The sequence below is a fragment of the Labeo rohita genome, chromosome 15, assembly GCF_022985175.1.
Source record: "Labeo rohita strain BAU-BD-2019 chromosome 15, IGBB_LRoh.1.0, whole genome shotgun sequence".
Taxonomy (NCBI): Eukaryota; Metazoa; Chordata; class Actinopteri; order Cypriniformes; family Cyprinidae; genus Labeo; species Labeo rohita.
The window spans coordinates 27,983,885-28,008,500 of record NC_066883.1 but is presented as its reverse complement, the minus strand read 5'-3'; the positions used below and the strand labels follow the sequence as shown (position 1 = coordinate 28,008,500).

Sequence of the window (24,616 nt, the reverse complement as noted above, 5' to 3'; positions counted from 1 at the left end):
CTCAAAATCATACAGTCACTGCTGGAAAGGATTCAAATATGCAAAAGATGCTGGAAAACAAGAATCTGCAGGACCTGGAGAATTTCTGATCTACTGTCGTAGATCATCCAGGTAACCACACACAGTATTAAGAACCAAGAACATTCTTGTTTTTTTTGGTCTTGTAGACTATATGTAAACATCTTTTATGTAAAATATCTTACTCAGGACAGTACTACATAAAAAATAACATGCATTTTATATGCTCTCTCTTATTTAGTTAAAATTACTCATTTTCACAGATTCTGTGAGGGGTTCTCAAACTTTTGCATGATACTGTACATCACAGGGATTTTCTAGTGTTCTAGTTTAGAGGTCAAACACTATTTGAATGAATACACTCCATTACTGTATTCCAGACAATGACCGTTTCCTAATCCAGACAGTGAAATCCATTTCAGAATTTCCCAATCCTTCTCATTCCTTCTCATTCTGCAGCTTGCCAGCGACTGCAACCTGTGTACACAAAGTAACGCCCAGCTTTCTTCAACACTCTAGAAGCAGAAGGTGCAACTACATATCAAGGGGTTGTAATACTCCTTCCCAGAGCTCACAAACACACACGCACACACAAACTACTTACTGGACTGTACTGTAAGTAACAGTGGTCGAGTTGCAGAGGGGGCATGTGACAGTCACAGCGGTGATAATTTTGACAACAAATTTGGATCTAGTTTTAGACACAGTCTTATCATATGTTGATGAAAACGGACTTCGTTCCACACAGCTTAAACTGGGTTTTGCTTTCCTTTGAATAGAACAAAAGATCTTTGCCACCTACAGTATTTCACCTCTAAAAACAAGTCTAAAAGTTCATTTTTACTTTTACTAGTGTTTAAACTTTTTTAATCTACTTTTTTTTTTCAAACTAAAGTGTAATATATTTAATAAGGATTCAGAAATTAATCATAAATGTAAAATATATCCACCACTACATGCCTGTTAATGGTTAAATAGCATATTCTTGAAGTAAATACTAGCACAAATGCTAAAACTAAATGTTATTAAGTAACACGTGACCCTTGACCACAAAACCAGTCATAAGTTAAACTGAATGCTGAATAAATACACTTTCCATTCATGTATTGCTTGTTAGGATAGGACGATATTTGGCTGAGATACAACTATTTGAAAATAGCTAATCTAAGGGTGTAAAAAAATATTGAGAAAATCGCCTGTAAAGTTGTCCAAATCAAGTTCTTAGCAATACATACTGCTAATGCAAAAATTAAGTTTTGATATATTTACGGTAGGAAATTTACTAAGTATTTTCATGGAACACAATCTGTACTTAATATCCTAATGACTTTTGGCATAAAAGAAAAATCGATAATTTTGAATCATGTCTTGTTAGCTATTGTTACAAATATACCCGAGCTACTGTTTTTTTGGTCCAGGATCACATATTATTTAATAATAAATTGATTAATTCATAAATATTGAATAATAATGGAGTTTGTTAATAATATACTATGCTAATAATAATTGTATTATTTTTTAATTTTATTTAACTGCATTATACCTACCCGCACAATCATTCATTAATACACACCGCACCTCAAAAACTCTGCAACAAATATTTATTGTTCATGAACTTTATTGTTCTGTCCTAATGTCATCGACCCATCAATATATGACAATATCTAAAAACCAATAAATGCATTTAGATAAGTTTGAAGCTTGCCTTGCACTCGTTCAACTCACATTTTATTAATTCTATTATTAATTTAACACGTTCATCTTCATTCACTGCTCTGTTTTGTAGCACCTACCTAGACCTTTCATGAAGTTCACCATGCTGGTTTTATTCCAGCACATGACAGTGCTGTCCATAGTAGGAGAGCAGCATACGGGATCCAGTTTTCCAAACCTCACACGTCCTTATCAGTCACTTCAGTGATAGCGAGACCTTCTCCCAACCTCCACTTGCCCCATACTGTAACGGTCCCGGCACGAGTCGAAACAAAAGTCCGAAAATGAGGTGATAACAAATCCACACGTGTGCTCGCCTCTTCTGAAGGCTCTCTATTGCAGTGTAAACGTCCAGTGCCTCTCGAGACTGAAGGTCAGGCTGGAATTTTTAGCTGAGGCCTGGGCAAGTGTGGAGGACTGACATGCTACAGTGGCATAGCTGCAGGGCTATATTTATCCCTGAGTACACACTATACGTCCTGATCTCCCCTCCGCCACTAACCAACAGTGTAAACATCATTCGATTGGGCACAGACTCACTCACTCACCCACTCACTCTCTCTCACCCCCTTGTTTGCACATACGTAGAAACACAGACGGCGTAAAGTGAGATAAACTATCTAGCTTCTGAATTCCACCGAATGACTCTATTACACAAGCTTCCCATGGGAAAACCACCATTGGGAGCAAATGAGATGCCAACAAGGTTTGGTAAATGCAATAAAAACATTGCATAAACAAAATGCACAAACAGATCTCAAGCATTAAAATGTCAGTAAATAAAGATGAACAAACTACAATTTCCTGAAGCATTGCATTTTGTGTAATCAAAATAAAAAATGACACTTTAATATAAAACTATTCATTTTACATTTACTGCTAAATATTCATACTATATGCGTTTTGACACTGCCAGCCAAAAGTTTTTGAACTTTTGAGATTTTTAATGTTTATTTAAAGAAGTCTCTTCTGCTCAACAAGCCTGCATTTATTTGATCCAAAATACAGCAAAAGTAGTAATATTGTGAAATATTTTTACTATTTAAAAACAACTGCTTTCTATTTGAATATATTTTAAAATGCTAAATTTTCTGCATCATTACTCCAGTGTTCAGTGTCACATGATCCTTCAGAAATCATTCTAATATGCTGATTTGCTGTTCAAGAGACATTTTTTATTATTATTATTATTTATTAAAAATTCAGCTTTGAAATCACAGGAATACATTACATTTTTAAATATATTCAGATAGAAAACAGTTCTTTTAAATAGTAAATATTTCAGAATTTTACTGTTTTTGCTGTACTTTGGATCAAATAAATGCAGGGTTGGTGAGCAGAAGCAACGGCTTTAAAAACATTAAAAATCTTACTGTTCAAAAACTTTTGAAAGGTAGTGTAAAAACATCAACATAGTTTAAAGACTTGGTTGTTGCTGAGGTCTTTCGCTCAGATTGTTGACCCTTGTAATTGACCCTTCGCAGGGTGTTTGATCAATCATAACATCAAATCTAACATTTTTGTCCGACAAACAAACCAGACAGGAGGCTAGATTAACATCGGTACACTTGAACTTGAAAATGGTGTGTTTTAAGTCTTTCAGCAGTTTAAATACCTTTTGATGTTCCTTCATGTTTATTTCATCCTATAACTAGTAAAGATGAAGAGATCATCGGTTAACATGCTGGTTGAACTGAGGCGCTATAGTGATCTGTCATGACACACTAAAGAGCCACAAAATGGCACACTATAAAAAAAAAAAAGTGTTTATTGCTAGTTTCAGCCTGACGTAGTTATCATTTTCACGTCCTGCGCCACATTCTTCAAATAGCAAATGCATTTGTGCCCATTTGTGCGCCCACGGGCGTGCTGGTCTGAAAACGGGGTGTGTTCAGGTGCATTGTTGGCGTGTTGTTATTTTGAGGCAACTGAAATAGACTGCTCCATTGAACAACTGAAAGTCAATGGCGCAATGTTTTTTTGTTATTGAAAGAGCATGTTAGTAACATGCACCTTTAGGCAGGTGCACAACGCACATACACTCTGCTAATTACACACACAGGGACATGCAGCAGCACACAAACATGCCAAATATTAAAAATGAAAGGATTACAATGTAAAAGATGATTATTGTCTACAGAAATATAAAAATGCCTACATGTCATAATGGATAGTCAATCACTTTATTATTTCAAGCTGTTTTTTTGGTTTCACTTTCAAAAACGATCACGTTCAGCAAGGAGGGGAGAGGATGCAAAGGGTGAACAATAACTCATTTTAGGGGGCTCGGTTTGTGAATGCCCCCCCTTAACGGCAGCCCTGCTCTCTTCCGCCGTGTAAATAGCAAATCCGCCATGGCGCAAACGCAACTGGCTCTTAAAGGGAATGGGAGATGAGAATCTGATTGGTTTAATCCACGTTATGCCCAAAACCCACCCATGACTCATTAAGAGAATACGGACAACCCTTTTAGACCATGCACCGGGCGCGCCGACCATTTTTCCCATCCTTAAAACAGTGAAAGTGGATTCGGAAACACACTAAATGCACCGTGCACTTTAGACCATCTGCTTAGATCCTTAAAATAGGGCCCTGAGACTTTGTTTCATACTTAAAGTAACCTGCTCTGTTGGCGCGTTGAAAGTTTTCTCTTTGCTTTGCTGTGTATTTTTCACTGTGTGGCGTATAGCGGATAGTTTGTTGGACATTGCAACTGCAACGAAGGGGGGCAGGTCTTTATGAACGGTCAGTTCGAGTAGTGTAACTTCAACTGAAATTCAGGGATTGATTTTTTTTTATTAAAAAAGTTGAAACTACACTGACTGATGACTTCAGACAAAGCAATAATTCTGTCTTGAAACTAAAAAAAATTGGTTTCTAGTGAATAAATGCGATTCAATCAGGTTGCTACAAGATGACTGTCATAATACTGTAAGTGTAACCAACTAGCAAGAGAATACTTTTACTACCCCCTGCGACTCACTACTCAGAGCACCCCAGCAACCAGACAGCAACACTCTAGCTAACATACTACCATCATGGCATTTTCCAAGCACCACTCTCATTTTCTTCAGAAAACCAGTTTATAACAGTGATAGCAAACAGTCTGCGCTCCAGTGCCAGTCTGGATGATTACGACGGCAGCCTGATGCGTTACATGTGACTCTGCAAACAAGAGATGGGCTCAGACGGAACATTACATCAGCGCTCTGCAGAGGAGCCTCTGAGCATTGAGCTGCTCCCAGGGACAATACAAGACCCAGAACAACGCCTCTCTATTTCACACACACATTGACATGGGACAGGGACACACACATAAACACAGACGCAGACATTTATTACACCACTTTTTTCTTTCTAAAACAAATCCCGTTGTGTCCTCCCAACATTTTTCTTGTTCAGGGAGTGGAAAACAAGCACGGGAACAACATACATCTAACAAAATCCCCCTCTGATGTAAATAATGTGAGCTTTTTACATTCATAGACCCCAACTGTGTACAAAAGGCCCCTGGGGATGACCGCCATAATTCTAAATAAACGGAACCTATAAAAGTCCATCCATTTTCAGATGGTTATCAGACAGTTAGCATACAAAGCCCACTCATATCCCACTGGTTACTTTCATCAGCGAACAGAAAAAACGAAGTTCACAGCAAGAATGGATGTGGAATCTAGCTGAAACTCAAAACCATGATGTACAATCCTAAACGGTCGATATTTCACATGAAAGTCCAAGGGCGTCAAGACTCACTTTGTGCCCTAAACAAGATACTGACATAAGCAATGACTAAAAGTACTTTTTAGACATACAGAATAAGACTTGCAGGCCTTTCAAGAATAAAAGCCATCCAAAGGTGGCATATCGGACGCCCATGGGCATCCACACCTATAGTATACTATAACCCAGAGTAACAGGATCAGGTTGTGTAACTGCCCGAACACACTGTACCATTTGATGAGAGTTGGCTATCCTTGAGTCATACAGAAAGGTCAGGAAGATACACACACAAAAATGAAAGATGAGATATGTTTGCAGATATTTGAGACGTGCTGATTGTGACAGCTAAAAAAACAAGGACATTTTTCTTGGATTTAGCCATTAGGCCTAAAGACACTCGCAGCTCTAAACCTCTGAGCCAGTGCTAAAAATATATTTGGTACACTGTGCAAAGCACATTTGATTTAGTGATAAGAACGTTTCACCCATTTACTCTGAGGCAGAAAGAGAGAGAGAGAGAGATTATGATTTGGTCTAAAAACAGAGGATTAAATTGTCAAGCTGAAATATTTAAAATTTATTGTTTTTATTAATATTTGATACCACTCTGGCTTGAAAAGACGATATTTCATAATTCCAAAAAGATCTGGAAAAACAAAACTATATGCAACGTACATGGTATAAACAAATACTTACACTATAGTCAAAAGTTTTTGAACAGTAAGCTTTTTAATGTTTTTAAAGTCTCTTTTGCTCACCAAGCCTGCATTTATTTGATTCGAAGTACAGCAAAAACGGTAATATTTTTACTATTTAAAATAATCGTTTTCTATTTTAATATATATTAAAATATAATTTATTCCTGTGATTTCAAAGCTGAATTTTTAGCATCATTACTCCAGTCACACGATCCTTCAGAAATCATTCAAGTGTGCTGATTTGCTGCTCAAATTTTTATTATTATTATTATTATGTTAAAAACATCTGAGTAGAATTTTTTCAGGTTTCTCTGATGAATATAAAGTTCAAAAGCACAGCATTTATCTGAAACAGAAACCTTTTGTAACATTATAAATGTCTTTATCATCACTTTTGATCAATTTAAAGCATCCTTGTAAAATAAAAGAAATCATTTCTTAATTTAATTTAAAATTATACTGACTCCAAGCTTTTGAATGGTATAGTGCATAATGTTAAAAAAAGCTTTTATTTTAGATAAATGCTGATCTTTTGGATCTTTTTATTAATCAAAGAATCTTGAAAAAAAATTACTTAACTGTTTTAAATATTGATAAAAATAATAAATGTTTCTTGAGCAGCAAATCAGAATGATTTCTGAAGTATCATGTGACACTGAAAACTGGACTAACGATGCTGAAAATTTAGTTTTGAAATCACAGGAATAAATTACATTTTAAAATATATTCAAATTGAAAACAGTTCTTTTAAATAGTAAAAATATTTCAAAATTGTACTGTTTTTGCTGTACTTTGGATCAAATAAACACAGGCTTGATGAGCAGAAGGGACTTCTTACTGTTCAAAAACTTTTGACTGGTAGTGTGTCAAACATTTTCTGTTCAGAATTCTTTGATTAACAGAAAGTTCAAAAGAAACAGCATTTATTTGAAATCAAAATCTTATATAACATTATAAAAATTATAAAGCTTTACTGTCAATTTAATGCATCCATGTTATATAAACATTAATTTCTTAAAAAAAATACATTTAAAACTATTATACTGTAAGTAAATCACCACTGATTTCTTCTAGGTTATCAGAACAACTTCTAGGTTATCAGAAAACAGCACAGAATCTCACTGCCACTCTTGCTGCAAGCTGATTGGCTGAGGGCTGACCATCCCTCACAGCTGATTGGTCAGTCAGGCTGGTGAGAACAGGCACCTGATGCACACTGCTCTAGGGAGCATACTGTGTACCAGAACACCCGGACAGGGATTACAAAGCAATATAGAGAAAAATGTCAGCCACCTCCTCCTCATAACTCATGACAAATGTGCAACAAACAGTCAATTCTGTACAAAAAGATCTTATAAAAGTAGTGTTGACATAACATAACAGATCCACTTGCTGTTGTTTTATTCACTTACTGATATCAAAGTTATGGCATCCAATAAAAAATGAAAAACATGTTTGAAGAGCTCCATCTTCATTTACAAGACCTATATATTGTCCACAGACAGCAATATGTTCTTTAAGAGATCAAAATCACACGTCATTCCAAACCTGTATGACTTTATTTTTTCTGCAGAACACAAACAAAGATATTTTTAAAAAACGGGGTTCAATGTTGTTTTGGACTCCAAAAGTTTCAAAGTCAGTCATACAGAAATTTTGTAATGACATAAAGATGATTAAACGATGAAGTATCTTTAAGCCCGATTCATGAGCATAAAAGTAAAACAGAGATAGCAATGCATGCTGACCTAATAAAATGCCCAGAATATTAAATAAACAAAAGAGGACAGCAACACCAGAGCACGTGCAACAGATCAACAAACTCGCCCTCTCACATGCAAACTAATTCTGGATCCATCCCGCCAGCCCTGGCTGCGATCCCGCAGCTCCGAGCGCCAAGATACTCACTGCTGCTCCAGGACTTCAGCAGGGACTTGATGCTGATCTCAAAGAAACCCGAGTCCTGCTGGCTGGCCATATCTGCGGATCGGTGAAGCCGGAGGATGCTGAGGTCCTGAACGCTTCCACCCCCTGCCTGCAGCAGCGGCCGGAGCAGGCAGGTGGAATCGGCTGCTTTGGGAAAGTGATGCTAAACAGAGATGTTGCCGCCACAGACTGAGCCAGAACAGAGCGCCACAGATCCGCTAAGCTCTCCCCCTCCTCTTTCCTCTATGTGTGTCCAACCCACCCTCCCCTCTCTCTCTCTCTCTCTCTCTCTCTCTAGGCAGGTTCACTTTAAATAACCCAGAGTCAGAGGCTGCAAGCAGTGCAGGGAGAGCAGGAAAGAAATCCTCTTAGCCCCGCGTGGTTAATTATAACCTCTGTTTACTTGCATCCCAAGTGAAAGAGACTCTCCTAACTGTCCTCCTCAGCTTGAGCATGTGAGAACAGCCAGGAAATGGGCATCTGGTAGGTTGCTATTTGGTAGGTTTAGTTTATGTACCTGCACATGTTTCAAATGGTGGTAGTTAGCAGCCAATGCTGTGGCATGAAAAAGAAAAACAAAGGCTGATTTATTTCCTAAATATTACCTTGATGCAGTCACCCCAGAAAGATTGGAGGTGTTGAACACTGAAATCACATCTAAATATGCCTGAATGTCATTGCATTAGATACAAATGCAAGTAGCAAACAAATGACAGAGCTTTATTTCTCTTTTGCAATTACTTTCAACAAACTCATCTCAAGCTGGCTTTTAATGGATATTGAAGTCAGTTTTCTTCAAGATCACAAATGTGTAGTAGATCCCATTAACATTTTTTTTAAGAAATTAATACTTTTATTCAGCAAGGGCACATAATAGATCAAAACTGACAGTAAATACTTACATATTGTCCAAAAAAATGTTTTTTAATTAATTAATGAAATTTCTATTTATATTCTAAACTGTCTATTCATCAAAGAATCCTTAAAAAAAGCATTACACTTTAAATGCAGACTTGGAGCATAAGAGACTTACTGACCTCAAAATTTTAAAGAAATATAGCAGTATACAGTAGTGTATGTATTACTTTTCTAATTTAAAAACCAATGAATGTCTTTTTTTGTGCTTTAAAATTATTTCTCTATATAAAATAAAATAAAATAATAAAATAAAATAAATCACAGAGGTGTAATCCATCACATTAACTTTTTTTTAAAGAAATATATATATATATATATATATATATATATATATATATATATATATATATATATATATATATATATATATATATATATATATATTAGCAAGGGCACATTAAATAGATCAAAAGTGACAGCAAATACTCATATATTGTTCCATAAATAAATAAATCCAATTTCGCCTAAATGCTATTCTTTTAAACTCTCTATTCATCAAAGAATCCTTAAAAAAATGTATTATATTTTACACAAAAATAATAACCAGCACAACCTTTTCAATCCTAAAAATACTACTACTACTACTAGTAATAATAATAATAATAATAATAATAATATGTATAAAACCCAATAAATGTCTTTTTTTGTATTAAATATTTTGCTTGAAAAGTAAAATCTAAAAAAAAAATCTAAATAAAATAAAATAAATACCACAGAGGTGTAGTCCATCACATTAAAGGAGAAGTCCACTTTCAGAACAACAATTTACAAATAATTTACTTACCCCCTTGTCATCCAAGATGTTCATGTCTTTCTGTCTTCAGTCGTAAAGAAATTATGGTTTTTGAGGAAAGGATTTTTCTCCATATAATGGACTTCATTGGTGCCCCGAACTTTGAACTTCCAAAATGTAGTTTAAATGCTTTTTAAGCACAAAAGCTCATGTAGCACAGGCTCTGGGATGCGCATCCATGACGCTACGAATCACATCTATGTTCATTGTCTGGGTACTCCGGCTCAAAAAGGAAGAGAATGGCAAAAAACTCTATCTTATTTTCTCCTACAACTTCAGAATCGTTGTACCTTCTTAGTCTTTGCACGTTCTCTTTGTAAACACTGGGTCTGTAGTTCCGCCTACGTTCAGCATGACTTTTCGACGTGATTCAACAGTATGTAGCGTTGTGGACATGCATCCCAGAGCTAGTGCTACACATGCTTTTGTGGTTAAAAAATACAGAAATTTTTATTTTCTGAAAAAAATGACAAATTGTTTTGCTAGATAAGACCCTTCTTCCTCGGCTGGGATCATTCAGAGCCCTTTGAAGCATTTAAACTACATTTTGGAGTAAATTATTTGTAAATTGTTGTTCCTTTAACTTTTTTAAAGAAATAAATACTTTTATTCAGCAAGGGCACATTAAATAGATCAAAAGTGACAACAAATACTTATATACTCTCCCGAAAATAAATAAATAAACAAATATATAATTTTTTTAATTGTCTATTCATCAAAGAATCCTTAAAAATGTATCAAACTTTACACAAAAAACTAACCAGCACAACAATTCCAGCTAGAAAATATATTATTATTATTATATAAAATCAGCTTTGAATATTTCATACATTCATACACTTTAAACTAAGTCACAAGTTTCAAAATACTTGCTCGGCCACTGTATATTGCAAAGCCTTTGCCAACTCATTGTGCGACACAAATGACCTTTCATGACTCTTCAGTTCCACACTCACTGTTGGTTTTGGCTTGAACCAATGCTAAAGTCCCCATTCATCACAAGTGTCAGTCAAGTATGAAGTAGAGAGCTAAAAAGATACAAGTGCAAGGCAATTTCAACAGTAACATCAGCATAAGCACATTCTCACACACCATTTTCTTAATGTTTTTGCTGAGGGACTAAATAAGAATTTTTTACAAAGTCCAAAGCTCACAAGAAGGCAGCAAAGGTCAGCACAGCACAAACCCCAGTCCAATCAATGCAGCGGTAAACAAGATCACACGTGACATTTCTAGTAAGCAAAAGTCTCCCACACAAATGCGTACAGTATCAGCTGGTAGACCAGCATAGCCGTTCTGTTAAATTCCTGGGACTGGTCAGATCTTAATATCATACAAAAATAAGCACAAACTCTGCTAGATTTTGCATTGAGCTTTAGATGTTACACACTGCTGATTTGCTGGCAAGCACTACACATCCTGAGTCACTCCATAATCCCATCATACCCCTCTCTATCCCTCCCATGTCAAGAACTTGCCCTTTATTACATAATGCTCACAATTGATTTATCAGGTCAGTTTCAAAGTTGCCCATTTCTGTTGAATACAAATCCACTACATTTAACAACAGTGGCATCTTCAGTGCTACTAATTCAAACAACTGTAAAGATAACAAGATATTTTTATAATCAAATACCCTAGACAGTCCAGACAGCAATGCATGTCACCAGTGCCACATGTTTCGTGTTCACAACTACAATTTGCCTACAGGGGACAACGGATTTTCTGCTTCCCTGTTTTTGTTTATCTTTCAAACGTCAAAATGTAAAACACTGCTACAGTTGTTATAGTGATAATGATGAGATATCCTAGTAACATAACCCACACACATCCGACACGGTAACGTTATGAGAGCCCCTTGCTGTGCCAGGTCCAGACAGATTATTACGTAACGTCCTGGCTGAACTATCGCTCAACCTTTCAACCAGACCATTATCACCACGCAGTGCAAATGGAGGTCTTGATGGGTGGAAATGTCCGAAAACTTTCTGACGTAAAAAGCTAAAGGGCACAAGCTATTAAAACTCCCAGCTGAAAGCTCTGAATTGGAAAACAACCCAAATCAATCACTCAAACAGAACTTGAATGAAGTCAATAAAATAAAAATAAAAATAAATAAAAATAAAAATAAAAATAAAAATAAAAATAAAAATAAAAATAAAAATAAAATAAAATAAAATAAAAATAAAAAAATTAATTTTAGGATTCTGGGAACTCTAAAATATTTCATAACCTTATCTTACCAAGTCAATCACTTAAACAGAACTTGAATAAAACAAAACAAAACAAAACAACCCAAATCAATCACTCAAACAGAACTTGAATAAAGTCAATAAAATATAAATATAAATAAAATAAAATGGATATTATGATTCTGGGACCTCTGAAATATTTTATAACCTTATTTTACCAAGTCAATCACTTAAACAGAACTTGATTAAAATAAAATAAAATAAAATAAAATGATTCTGGGACCTCTAAAATATTTCATAACCTTACCTTACTAAGTCAATCACTTAAACTGAACTTGATTAAAAAAAAAATAATAATAAAATAAAATAAAATAATGATTCTGGGACCTCTAAAATATTTCATAACCTTACCTTACTAAGTCAATCACTTAAACTGAACTTGATTAAAAAATAATAGTAATAAAATAAAATAAAATAAAATAAAATAAAATAAAATAAAATAAAATAAAATAAAATAAAACAAAATAAATTTTTGTATTCTGGGACCTCTAAATTATTTCATAACCTTACCTTACTAAGTCAATCACTTAAACAGAACTTGAATAAAACAAAACAAATATAAAAGAAAAGAAAAGAAAAGAAAAGAAAAGAAAAGAAAAGAAAATGGATATTATGATTCTGGGACCTCTAAGATATTTCATAACCTTACCTGGCCAAATGAATCACTTAAACAGAACTTGAATAAAATAAAATAAAATAAAATAATAGTTATTATGATTCTGGGACCTCTAAATTATATCATAACCTTACCTTACCAAATCAATCACGTAAACAGAACTTGAATAAAATAAAATAAAATAAAATAATAGATATTACAATTCTGGGACCTCTAAGATATTTCCTAACCTTACAAACAAAATCATTTTTCCCATCACACTGGCATGTCTTCTCTTTGAGATAGAGTGTAAATATTTAGTCTTAAGCCATCTGTGAGAGTGGGAGCAGGTTGTTCGGCAGGTTGAGTCCCATTAAGGGCCTATTAAAAGCATTTTCAAGCTCTGATGAAGTGATGGAATGTGAAGCATGTCTCACTGATGCAGGCGTCACTGTGGATATCAGTACCAGCTCTGCACTCCTTTTTTCCTCCCTGTGCTGATTTTCCCTCTCTCCACCCTCTGGCCCCTCTTTCTCTCCTTACACTCTTACCTTATCCTCCTTTTCAGACTCTTTCAAGAAAACACACACAAAGACTAACACACACAGGGCTCAAGTAACATTTGTCTCTCCTCAGTCTAAGCTGCCTCTGTGTCTGCTGTAATTTACATTCAACTGTTTATCAAGTTAAACAAGCAGGATAGATACCGTGGGGTCCAAGAAGTCTGATACAACCAGGGAAAATGTTTCTGTTCTACTTAACGACAACAGATGCACAAAGCATCTTGTGGGTTAATGAAGAAAAACTTCTGCACAAAGTTCACGATTATTATAATTTATAGGGCCCTATGATTTCCACGAAGCGGAAAACTGACGGAATCACGGAATCCAGTCATAAAAATGGAATTTACTGTATAATGTGAAATGTCACGGAATTTGCTAAATTTTGAAAATGTCAGTACAATAAACGCATGTCTGTGAATATTAAGCCGCAAAAACACTTTAAATAAATCCTGTATATTCTGTGTGTCTCTGTGTGAATGAATGGCACAAATGTGCAAATGCATGTGACACTTGCAGTGTTTTCAGCCTCTGCCGCCTCAATATATGAATACATAAACGCATAAATATAAAATTGCTCTGGGAGTCACTTCATGAGCATTTTACAGTTTCTAACTATCGTCTAATCATATACAAATGGAAACTTAAAGGTCTTCACAGCAACCCGTCAAAATAAACGTTTGGTTTAACTTGAAGAAACTGTTACTGTTGGTTTAACTTGAAGAAAATATTACTTAATTTCATAAATATTACTTATTATTAAAACATTATTTTTTTTACAGAATATTTACCAGAAAAATGTAAATACAGCATTTCTGAAAAAAAAAATAATAATAATTTTTTTAATAAAATCAATTAATTAGAGATGCTTTTGATTATTAAAAATGTAATGAAACCATTAAAAAGGAATTCAAAAAATGAACGGAAAACAGAATTTGGTAAAAATAAAACTGAATTTGAAAAAAAAAAAAAACATATTTCATAGGGTCTTAAAAATGTAATTTTTGTTGTTACATTACTAATAAATTGTTGTTAAATTGTATACCTTTTATTATTTTCAATTAATTAGACATTTTTATTAATATTTCTTCATTTAACCATTAAAACAAAGTCTAAAAAAAAAGGGAATTCGGAAAAAAATTAAACGGAATTTTGGAAAAAAATAAAATGAAAAAAATGGAATTTGGAAAAAAATTAAACGGAATTTAGGAAAAATTTTAATTAATTAGAACATGTTTTTGGATTAATATTTCTTTATTTATCCATTAACACAGAGTCTAGAAAAAATAAAACAGAATCCAGAAAAATTAAAATGGAAAAAATAGAATTCGGAAAAAAAAAATTAACAGAATTTGGGAAAATTCATAATTTCAATTAATTAGACATGTTTTTTGATTAATATTTCTTAATATAAACATTAAAACTGAATCTAGAACAACAACAACAACAAAAAAACGCAATTCAGACAAATTAAAATGGAATCCAGAGAAATTTAAAAGGAAAAAATAGAATTTGGGGAAAAAAAAATACAGTGGAAAAAAACTGAATTTGTAAAAAAAAAAAAAAAAAAAAATTTAATGGAATTTGGGAAATAATAAAATGGATTTCATAGGGCACTATATTTATCACATTTACCTGATGACTTAGATATAGTTATGACTGTGTCATTTACAGGTCATTTAATGTATACTATATTCAAAAGTTTGGGGTCCATACAATTTTTTTTTAATTAATAAGGCCTTATATTCATCGAAAGTGAGACTAATATCACAAACGATTTTTAAATGAATGCTGTTCTTTTGAACTTCTATTCAGTAAAGACTACCAAAAAAGGTGAATTGATGTTTCTACAAGAAATAATAATTAAAACAACACTGACAATAAAAAAAAATCCTGATCACCAAATCAGTATACTAGAATGATTTCATCAGGATCATGTGACGCTGAAGACTGGAGTAACGGATGCTGTAAATTCAGCTTTACCATCACCAGAATCAATTACATCTTAAAATATATTCATACAGAACCTCTCTCAAAAACTTACCAACCAACTAAACAAGTTCTTAATTCAGCCAAAAATTAGAGTGAATACTGCTTTTTTCCACTTTAATCTGAATTTCCTCCCATTTCAGCACACCATGTCTGTTTTCACCACACACATTCTGTGGCTTTGATAAACCGAAAGCAAACAGCCTATTTTAACCAACATGACGCCACATTCTTGAGGTAACCAATAAATATCTACAGACGCTGAGGCATGTCACACATACTTGACGAAAAGACTTATGAACTGATGTCTACTGACCACCCTAGCAAAGCGGCTTCTCAATTTTGCTCCAATCTCTAATTTCCTAGCAGACGGTGCCAACAAACAAACACGCGGGCTTGAGCAAATCATCACCTACATGTCAGAATGGTGGGCCTTTTTCTGGTCCGGATCATCTTGAACTTCCCGCGGAAGTCGCCGCTCCGCATCAGGTCTTCAGGTAAGCTGGCCATGCTCCCCAATTCACTCCCATCACTCTCCTGATGCACCGGCAGCTCCTTGCAGCCACGCTCGCCGTACGACATCTCCAGTTGGCGAGCGGCCCGCTCCCAGTCAGGCTTTCCACAGCGGCAGCATTGAATTCGCAATTTCCAGTTTGTTTGCTCTCCTTCTGCTGCTCTTCTCACAGAGGACTGAGTCTTGATCCTGGGCTGTTGCTTATACCAGTGTGTGTTTGGGTGTGTGTGCGTGGAGAGATGCAGCCAGATAGGAGTCTGGCTCTGCGCTGCAAGTGTGTTTTAACCCCCTCGCACTTGTCAAAGCAGTTCAGCCAGTTACAGTACGACGTATGAGAACAGGCAGGTGTTAGATTACTGTGCCGCCCAGTGACAGGAAAAGGAAGATGGAGAAAAAGAAAGAGAAAGAGACATACAGTAGGAAACGCTCTCCGTCTTTGAGTAGTTAGCACAAACAAGCCGCTTCCGCTGGTCTGAGTCATTTAGTCCTCATCCTGTGATAGTCCAGAGGGTGGGATTCCCTGAAGATAACACAGATCCTTGCACGTCTTGGGTTTTTGGATATGCATCCCCAACTCCGTTGGGATGGAGGAATCACTTGAATTAGGAGCCTCTGATGTGGATTGTCCTTATTCAGTCAATGAAACAAGCTCAACACAGACTGTGTAATGGGAATTGTTGCATCATGGGTGTAAGTCCTCAGAGACTTAATGAGAAGTCCTTGTAAAAAAATACACTCTTACCTTCTGAAGCTCATTTGTACTTAAATAGCAGTAGGAATGGTCCACACCTACATGAATGGATTTTTCCACTCTTACCCTACATGAGAAATACAAACCAACTTTGTGTGCACTTAAGGCGTTTTCTGTTAAAACTACGTCTGTTTTGCCAGCTAGCATGCTGAAGAATAGATATACTGTGTGCCACAACAAGAAAAATACAATTAGCCTTTTTCCCCCGATCTGGCTCAGTCACACCCTGTAATGTTGCATAATACACTAGAGTTAATACAATTTATACTATTCAAATTTAAAGAGGGAAAAAGGGAAAAAGGGAAAAAGGTCAGCTTGTGCACCTCATGGAAAACCACAATTGAATTAAGAGGAATTCAACCGCACAATATCACTTAAGTAATCAAATTACAGTTATGAAAGGAGGGTTGGTGTTTTTTCGTGAAGACGAGTAAAGCACTTTTGAGGACATTATGTGAACTAGGTAGGTTTTGTTTCGGGACAGATCTACAGGTCTTTAGTATGTCTAATTTTGCATTAAAGATACAGCAATATTAGAGTTAAGTCTCTTTACGATCATCAAATATACAGTAAAATTGTGAAATATTTTTACACTTTAAAATAATTGTTTTCTATTTAATATTATTTAAAATGTAATTATTTCTGTGATGGCAAAGCTGAATTTTTAGCATCATTACTCCCGTCTTCAGTCTTACATGATTCTTCAGAAATCATTTTAATTTTCTGATTTGCTGCTCGAAATAATACTATTTTCTAATAATTATCGATGTTAACCAGTTTTGCTGCTTAAAATTTTATTTGAAAATGTTTTTTGTTTTCAAAATTCTTTGACAAATACAAGTTTAAAAGAACAGCATGTATTTGAATTAGAAATAATTTGTAACATTGCAAATGTCTTTACCGTCACTTTTGATAAATTTAACCTATCAATGCTAGAAAAAAAAACCTTTAACTGTAGTATATATGGACCATTCTAGAGAATTGGTGCAAACTGCTGTCCCACAACCAATCTTAGATTTTTACTAAGATCCTTCTATTATCTGTTGAAACCCACAATAATATTTAAACTATTAGTAAGCTTAATATATTTAAAATCATAATTTATTGGGTACTTTTTTTAATTAGGAGTTGGCCCTAACCCCTAAACTTTAACTTATGAAAATGATATTGAAATATTTATTTGTATTTGTGTATGTGTGTCTATATATATATATATATATATATATATATATATATATTTACCATTGTTGTTTTTAAAAAGTATCTTTTTGATTCTTTTATAGAGTGAAGTTAAAAAATATATTTATTTTAAACTTTCTTTGTAAATGATGAAACATTTATGATCAGGAAATATACATGTGTCCCACTTTCTCATAGCTACAAGGTGAGTAGTTTGGCCTGACATTTTGAGGTCAATGTGTTCAAAAGTCTGAAAAATCTGTGCAACTTTAAGAAACGTCACTACCAAACATTTTTTTTTCTGGAATTAAGCACTTTTTTTGGGAGTAATTTTATAAAATGTAGTTTTTATGTTTGTACAACTGTTCAGAACAGTGCTGGCTAACCATGTGCTGATCAGCATCTTTGAGCTAGGTTCAAAAGTATCTAAAATTGTCACTACCGAAACACTTGGTGGACTTTCAGTAGTGATATCATTGATTTTTTTGGGTGTTATACTACCGAAACAGTCACGACCAAAAACATGTTTCGTTAGTGACAGAACACATAATCCTCATATTAGTGTTTTAGTATGCAAGTTGTAATGTGATGTCACTGCCAAAGCATTACTGTCACTACCGAAAATGTGCAGTCACTACAGAAACATGGGATGTTTTGTCAAAAATAAAGCATACTGAATTATCAGCTGAGATGTTATGATAGTTTTTGGTTTAATATATATATTCAAACTAATGAATCCTTAACTTTGAAATCAGTATGATCAACTTTTTGCCTTTTACAAGAAAAATTGGATTCAAAATACAAATATTTCTCATAAATTACACTTGAAATATTGTTAAAATTATAACTGTTATTGATTTATCTCTGAAAAAAAAAATACTAAAATAGCAAAAATATATATTTACAATGTAGATGTACGCAAAATTTGAATCTGTCAATAAAACCCTTCTAATTAAATGATATATCACAGTGTTTCAGTAGTGACAAATTTGGGGAGAGGACAAATATTCAAAAACTTTCTGAAAATTCAGCATGAGAATTAACTGCTCAATTACTAGAAATGTGTACCTTGAATATTATACAATTTGCATATATACATTTTTTTTTTTTTTTTGGAAAAAGACGTTTCACACTCCGACCAATTCTGTAGAATGTCCTATATATGCTTTTATTGAATGATTGATCAATTGATTGTTAAATCTTATTTTTTTTTAAACCCAAAACCCATTTTAATTTTAATTTTGGCCACAAACCAATAGCACTTTTAAGGTAAATTATGTTGCATAAATGCAAATCTGACTGTTTAAAAGGTGTATTGTAGAATCTTGAAGGAAAAAAATGGTGCAACTACGCCCTCTAGAGTTAAAAGTATAAACAAGCATATGCAAAACTCCCACAACTTGCCATAATCGTGCATGTTTAAAAAACACCATTAAAATTCATAAAAATAATGACACTGACATAGTTGATAATGTCATGCATAGGCCTAAAAATGGAGTATATCATATCAAAAACTGGAGTACATATATCAATCTTGTGATAAATTCATCATCATCATCACAAAGCATGCTTTCAAAGAGTTTTCAGACTCTGTTTAATGTACAAAGCCGTTTCACAAGCTTCTGAAATGCAGAGCAGGTCTCTGTGGGCTGAGTGAAGTAGGCAAGAGTTTGGTGAAGGAAGCCAACACCTCTGGGCACTGATAGAATTCAGCAAGCTGTTGCCATGGCGAGGGCCATCTGAATTTGCATACGCAGAGAAGGGCCTTATAAATAATTGATGCACGCCTATTATTAGAATAAACTCATTTAAAGTTAACTGTACTTGGATTAGCCTTTATTCTGTAAATTCCAGAGAAAAAAGGGAGCGATTGTAAGCAACAGCGACAAACATCTGCCGCACTGCAAATAATCGACCTGACACACTTAGCTGGATGAGTGTGTACTTTGTCTCTGTTGACCCACTTAACATGTCATTTCTCAATCATTTGCACAAGTGCAAACACTTTGGAGCATATGTGCATATTGAGCGTAGAGTGCTTTAGTTCAACACGACCTCTAGAAGATCAATTCCCCAAGTTATATTTTGGAAAACCAGCAGTAAAGGCCACTAAGACGGAAACGCAGAAAGCATTTTAAATAGTTTTGAGCCACAACACTGTGCCAGCCAATAGTTTAATGCCTGGGGATGGTGAGAACATATCATGTGACTCATCAAAGAAGCTCTTTCAACCTGATCTCACGTACGTCCAGTCAAAGTGCTTCAGTTGCCATCTGGAGCTTCGAGACTCTGACCACATTAAGAGAGATATACCTGCTCTTCACCGAAACGTACAAACCCAAACATCAAGCTCAACTGTACATTTAACTTCTGCTGTATACTTACAAACCCTGCTTTGTTTTAGGATGTTTAGATGCACAAGTTAGCTAATTTGCATCTGTAGCTTTCCTGTGCAGGATGTTGTTACATAAAATTACAGCCCTCCATTACAATAAAACAAAAAAAGATTTTAAAAAATAATAATGATAACAATATTAACACAAGAGAATATCATAACATCAAATTACAATAAGTGATACTTTTTTTTTTTAAAATTAAGATGCTTTAGAAGTTCATAATGAAATAAATTATTTATTAAACTAATAATATTAATAATTATAATAATAATGATAAACATAAAATTTACTGCCCTAATGCTACTGAATCTAAAGTGCTCTATACTAGGGTTCAAAGCAAATTTTAAACCCTGCTTTAGAAATAAAACTTGATTTTTACTAGGTTTGTGTGTTTACTTGATTTTAAGCACTGTATTTGAGCTACTAACATGTTCTGTTTTTTTAGCGCCTTGCTTTGTGGTTTCTAGCAGTGTTATTTTAGTAATATTTCTATACTATTATAGTATTTATAAATTTTAAAAAAATATATAACGATTAATAATTTTTTTAGGGCTGTCAAACGATTAATTGTGATTATGCAAAATAAAGTTTGTGTTTATATAAACATTCATATTTATATTTAAGAAAAAAGATTTATATATAAAATATTTATATTTATATATTATAAAATTATATATATACATATATATATATATATATATACATATACACACACACATATATATATATATATATATATATAATGTGTGTGTATTTTTATATATATATATATATATATATATATATAATTAATATACACTGTACACATATATAATGTCAACACAAACTTTTATTTTGCATGCGATTAGTCGTTTGACCGCCCGATTTTTATAGATGACTTATAGCTTATATAATTATATTTTCAGTTTTCATTTTTAAGTTTTAGTAATTACATTATGGTTTTGTCATTTTTATTACATTTTTTAATTTCAATTTAGCATTAATTTATTTTTGTTTCAGTTTTTCATTCAAACTATATTTTATTCCAACTCTATTTCAGTGTTCTGGGTTTTTGATATGTGTTTTTATCTGGCAAAATTAAAAAATAAAAAAAATAAAATAAAATAAAATAAAATAAAATAAATAAAATAAAATAAAATAAAATAAAAAAATCCAAGCCTTACCAGCCTAGGTTTTTTTCACCTTTTTTTAATCATCCACCCAGCAAAAATTATAAGTCAGATCACTTTAAAAATTAATAGCATTCCTCTACTCAACAAGTCACATGACTTGAGGTTTCATTTATGTCTGTAGCACAAATTGAAGTTTAATACTACACTCTAAAAATGCTGGGTGAAATACAGAAAAACCCAGCTGGGTTAAATGTTTAACCCAACTTATTGAGTAGTTTTATTAAAATCAACTATTGCTTAATATGAACCCAAAATAGGTTGAAAATTAACATTTATGAATATGTTCAATAAATTAACATTTACTAGTAAGTTGAATAAATAATATTTAAAAAATGAACATTTGTAAAATTGCTAAATATTTACCTTTTGATTATTGCTGATGTCTATGATAATTATGTGTCTGATTTTAGGTTCATTTTAAGCCACGCGTATAGTCATTTTTAAACAATATTTGAGTGTAAATAAATAAAACTTCCCAGAATTTTGGGTTAAACATTTAACCCAACCGCCGTTTTTTTTTTTTTTTTGTTTGTTTGTTTGTTTTTAATGTAAGGGTTAGAGGTTTCTTAAATATTACAATTATATATATTTATTTAAATATGTATAATACAATACAAATATTCATTAATAATAATTAAAATAATACAGCAAAGGTCATGCCAATGAATGCAGCATTCTCATGGCTGAGGCCTGTGTTTGCTGTATGAAAGTACCGGATCTTTCCGCTCCACTGATAATGGGGTCTTTCAGGGCATCTGGGTCCTCACCCTGCACCTGTCCCTCTAACTGCTCGCCTGTTAGCAAACAGAGGCACGGCTAATGCCTTACATCCAATCAGACAGATCAAATACTCCTAATGGGCGGAGCTTACATCTCATCACCCTATTGCATCGCAAAGAACCGGTGCCACTGACACCGGGAACGCTGCTCATATCTGGTTACGGCCAGGTGATTCTGTTCTTTTTCTGTGGCCAGCATCGATACACACAAACGTTCATTGTTCAGCCTTCAAGATGGGAAAAGGAAATCAGCCGCTGGCTCAGGTTCAACAATCAAGCGTTTGACACTCACAAAAGACGCCCTCTGTCTCAAGTGACACATGAAGACGTTGGTGTGCGAATATCCCTAGGCCTCGGCCATTGTCTGAACGGCGACGTTCATGCCAAGTCATAATTGAACAGCAAGCGAATGCGATCCAGGCTAATTAGACGATGCTCACATGCACCTTCAGATGAAACGCAAGGGAAATATGTGTTGGCGGATGAACATGAAGAACATTAAAGAAACAGAAAAGGAACATGACTATGTAAATGATACCAGATCATAAAGCTCCTGCCCACCTACTCGCATATTTATAGTAGTGCACTAAAACCAGCACGGTTGCCTGAGAAACAAGCTTCTGTAGGATGAACTTCAAAGAGGTGTCTGAGAATGTTCTGTCAGAATGATTCAATACACTCTGGAACGACAGCTAAAGAGAACGAGCTACAACTTTTATGTTCATATCTACATACTGAAAACCAAAGTTCATGCACAGTAAATTGCATTTTTTTAAACAAAACATTCAATTTTACAGTCCTTCAAGCAGCCTGGATTTATTTACATAAATGCACGCCTACATACAGAATGGTTGCATGTTGCTATTGTATTATTTATGTACCAACTTCGCAGTTCCACATAGGCAGCTTCACCAAGAAACCTAAAATGCATCCACTTTCTAGATTATTCTAGGTCATAAACTAAATTATTAGTAACTAACAGTTCACTCTTAGTAAATTCCACTTTAAACCTATTTAAAACAAAAACCGTTTACATTTTCCATTTTAAGGTTTGTCAGTGTCTCCAGCAGCATAATCTCATTTACATAAAATTGCATATTGCTTTTTTATTCTTTATATAACAGGTTTGCAGTTCCATATAAGCAGCTTTACCAAGACACCTAAAATGTCACACTTATTACTGGATTGTTCTAGGGCATAAACTAAATTATTAGTAATATTTTACAAACAACAGTGTTATACAAAACACTGGAAACCCTTTTAATAGTTCACCTATAGTTATTTTCACTTTAAGCATATTTAAAACAAATCAGCAGTCTTTTATTTTTATTTATACAGTGTACAAATTAACCCTTTTACAGTTCATGCACAGTAAATTCCACTTATTTTAGCATGCAGCTTTTTTCATTATCTCTAACAGGCTCATTTATAGATATGTACGCCTACATACTTAATGGTAGCTTTTTATTTATTTAAAAGGACATAGTGCATCATTCCGTCCTTTGTTTATTTTGATCTATTCCCTTAACATAAGGGAATAAAAAAATATTACTTTGGTAAGACAGCTGTATAAGTCACCTGCGAATAACGGTTTGGTCGATTACATAATGCAAATTACTAATATGATATTATTCAGATATAATGTAAATAGTTGCATTTCCCTCAAAGGTGTTAAATGGGCTGGTTAATGGAGAGACGTCAGTGCTTGATTCGCCCCAGTTTATCCCAAATAAACACATGCGCAACATGTTGTAAGCCTCATCACGCAACATTTCCCACGACCATAATAAACTTCTGTTCTAAGCCTTCGTGCAGGTACAGAACCATTTCAGAGAACGGAGTTTAGGAAATATGTTAAGGATAGGGTTCGAGTGATGAATATTTAATACAAAGTGTGGATTTACAGAGGTGACAGATTAAACCGCTCCATATGACATGTCGTCAATGTAAGCGAATAGACGTACCTGTGAGGAGACGAGTTTTCTCGACTATTGCACCATCCTAAAGTTGCTGCGGCTGCTGTGAATTCTCTCACTTGCCTCGAGGTATGCGGAGCCTCTGCCTCGTTACGACTGTCAATCAAACAAGTAGCGAGAAGACGCAAGCTCCTCCCATCTGTTAAGCCCCTCCCATTCGTGCCCTCAAAGTAGCGTGGTACAAGTTGGCTATGAATTTTCTGCTTGTCAAACAGTTAGGACAACCATGAAGATGAAATTAAACAGTTATAAGCTGTGTTAAATAATGGATTATTATGTCCAGTCAGCCGTTAAATGTAGAAAATAAACACATATTTTGATATTATGACTAGCTGACTACTCAGCTAACGTAAATATTGATTTCAGTGTAAATATTTTTATTACAGTGACGTACGTCACAACATATTTGCAAAGCAACGAACATTAATTACTATAAATAACTGTAACTTGTTTAAATTTGGACTAGTTAAATAACATTTAATACAGTTATTTTTAATTTTTAAAATTCTCATTAAACATTTTAGCGTTTCTTACCAGATTCGTGTTCATCTGAGCGGTTTTTAGAAGAGTTTGTTTGTGTGTGTGTGTGCTATTCACTACGTTATGGGGACCAAATGTCCCCACAAGTATAGTAAAACCAGATAATTCTGACCTTGTGGGGACATTT

At 34.0% G+C, this 24,616-nt stretch overlaps 1 protein-coding gene across 7 annotated transcripts in view; it reads right to left on the bottom strand.

Moving 5' to 3' along the window:
* frya (furry homolog a (Drosophila)) overlaps nt 1-24,035 on the bottom strand; it is an 89,808-nt gene extending 65,773 nt beyond the window's left edge. For 2 of the 7 annotated variants that reach the window (XM_051128758.1, XM_051128761.1), the window contains exon 1: nt 8,058-8,286. In XM_051128758.1, coding sequence (XP_050984715.1) covers nt 8,058-8,127 — 70 coding nt within the window. In that variant the 5' untranslated portion in view covers nt 8,128-8,286. Of the gene's footprint in view, nt 1-1,811; nt 2,177-8,057; nt 8,287-15,598; nt 16,069-23,937 lie in introns of those variants that run through there. The other 5 variants (XM_051128760.1, XM_051128755.1, XM_051128756.1 and 2 more) reach the window with 5 other exon arrangements.
* Between the last annotated feature and the right edge of the window lie 581 nt (nt 24,036-24,616).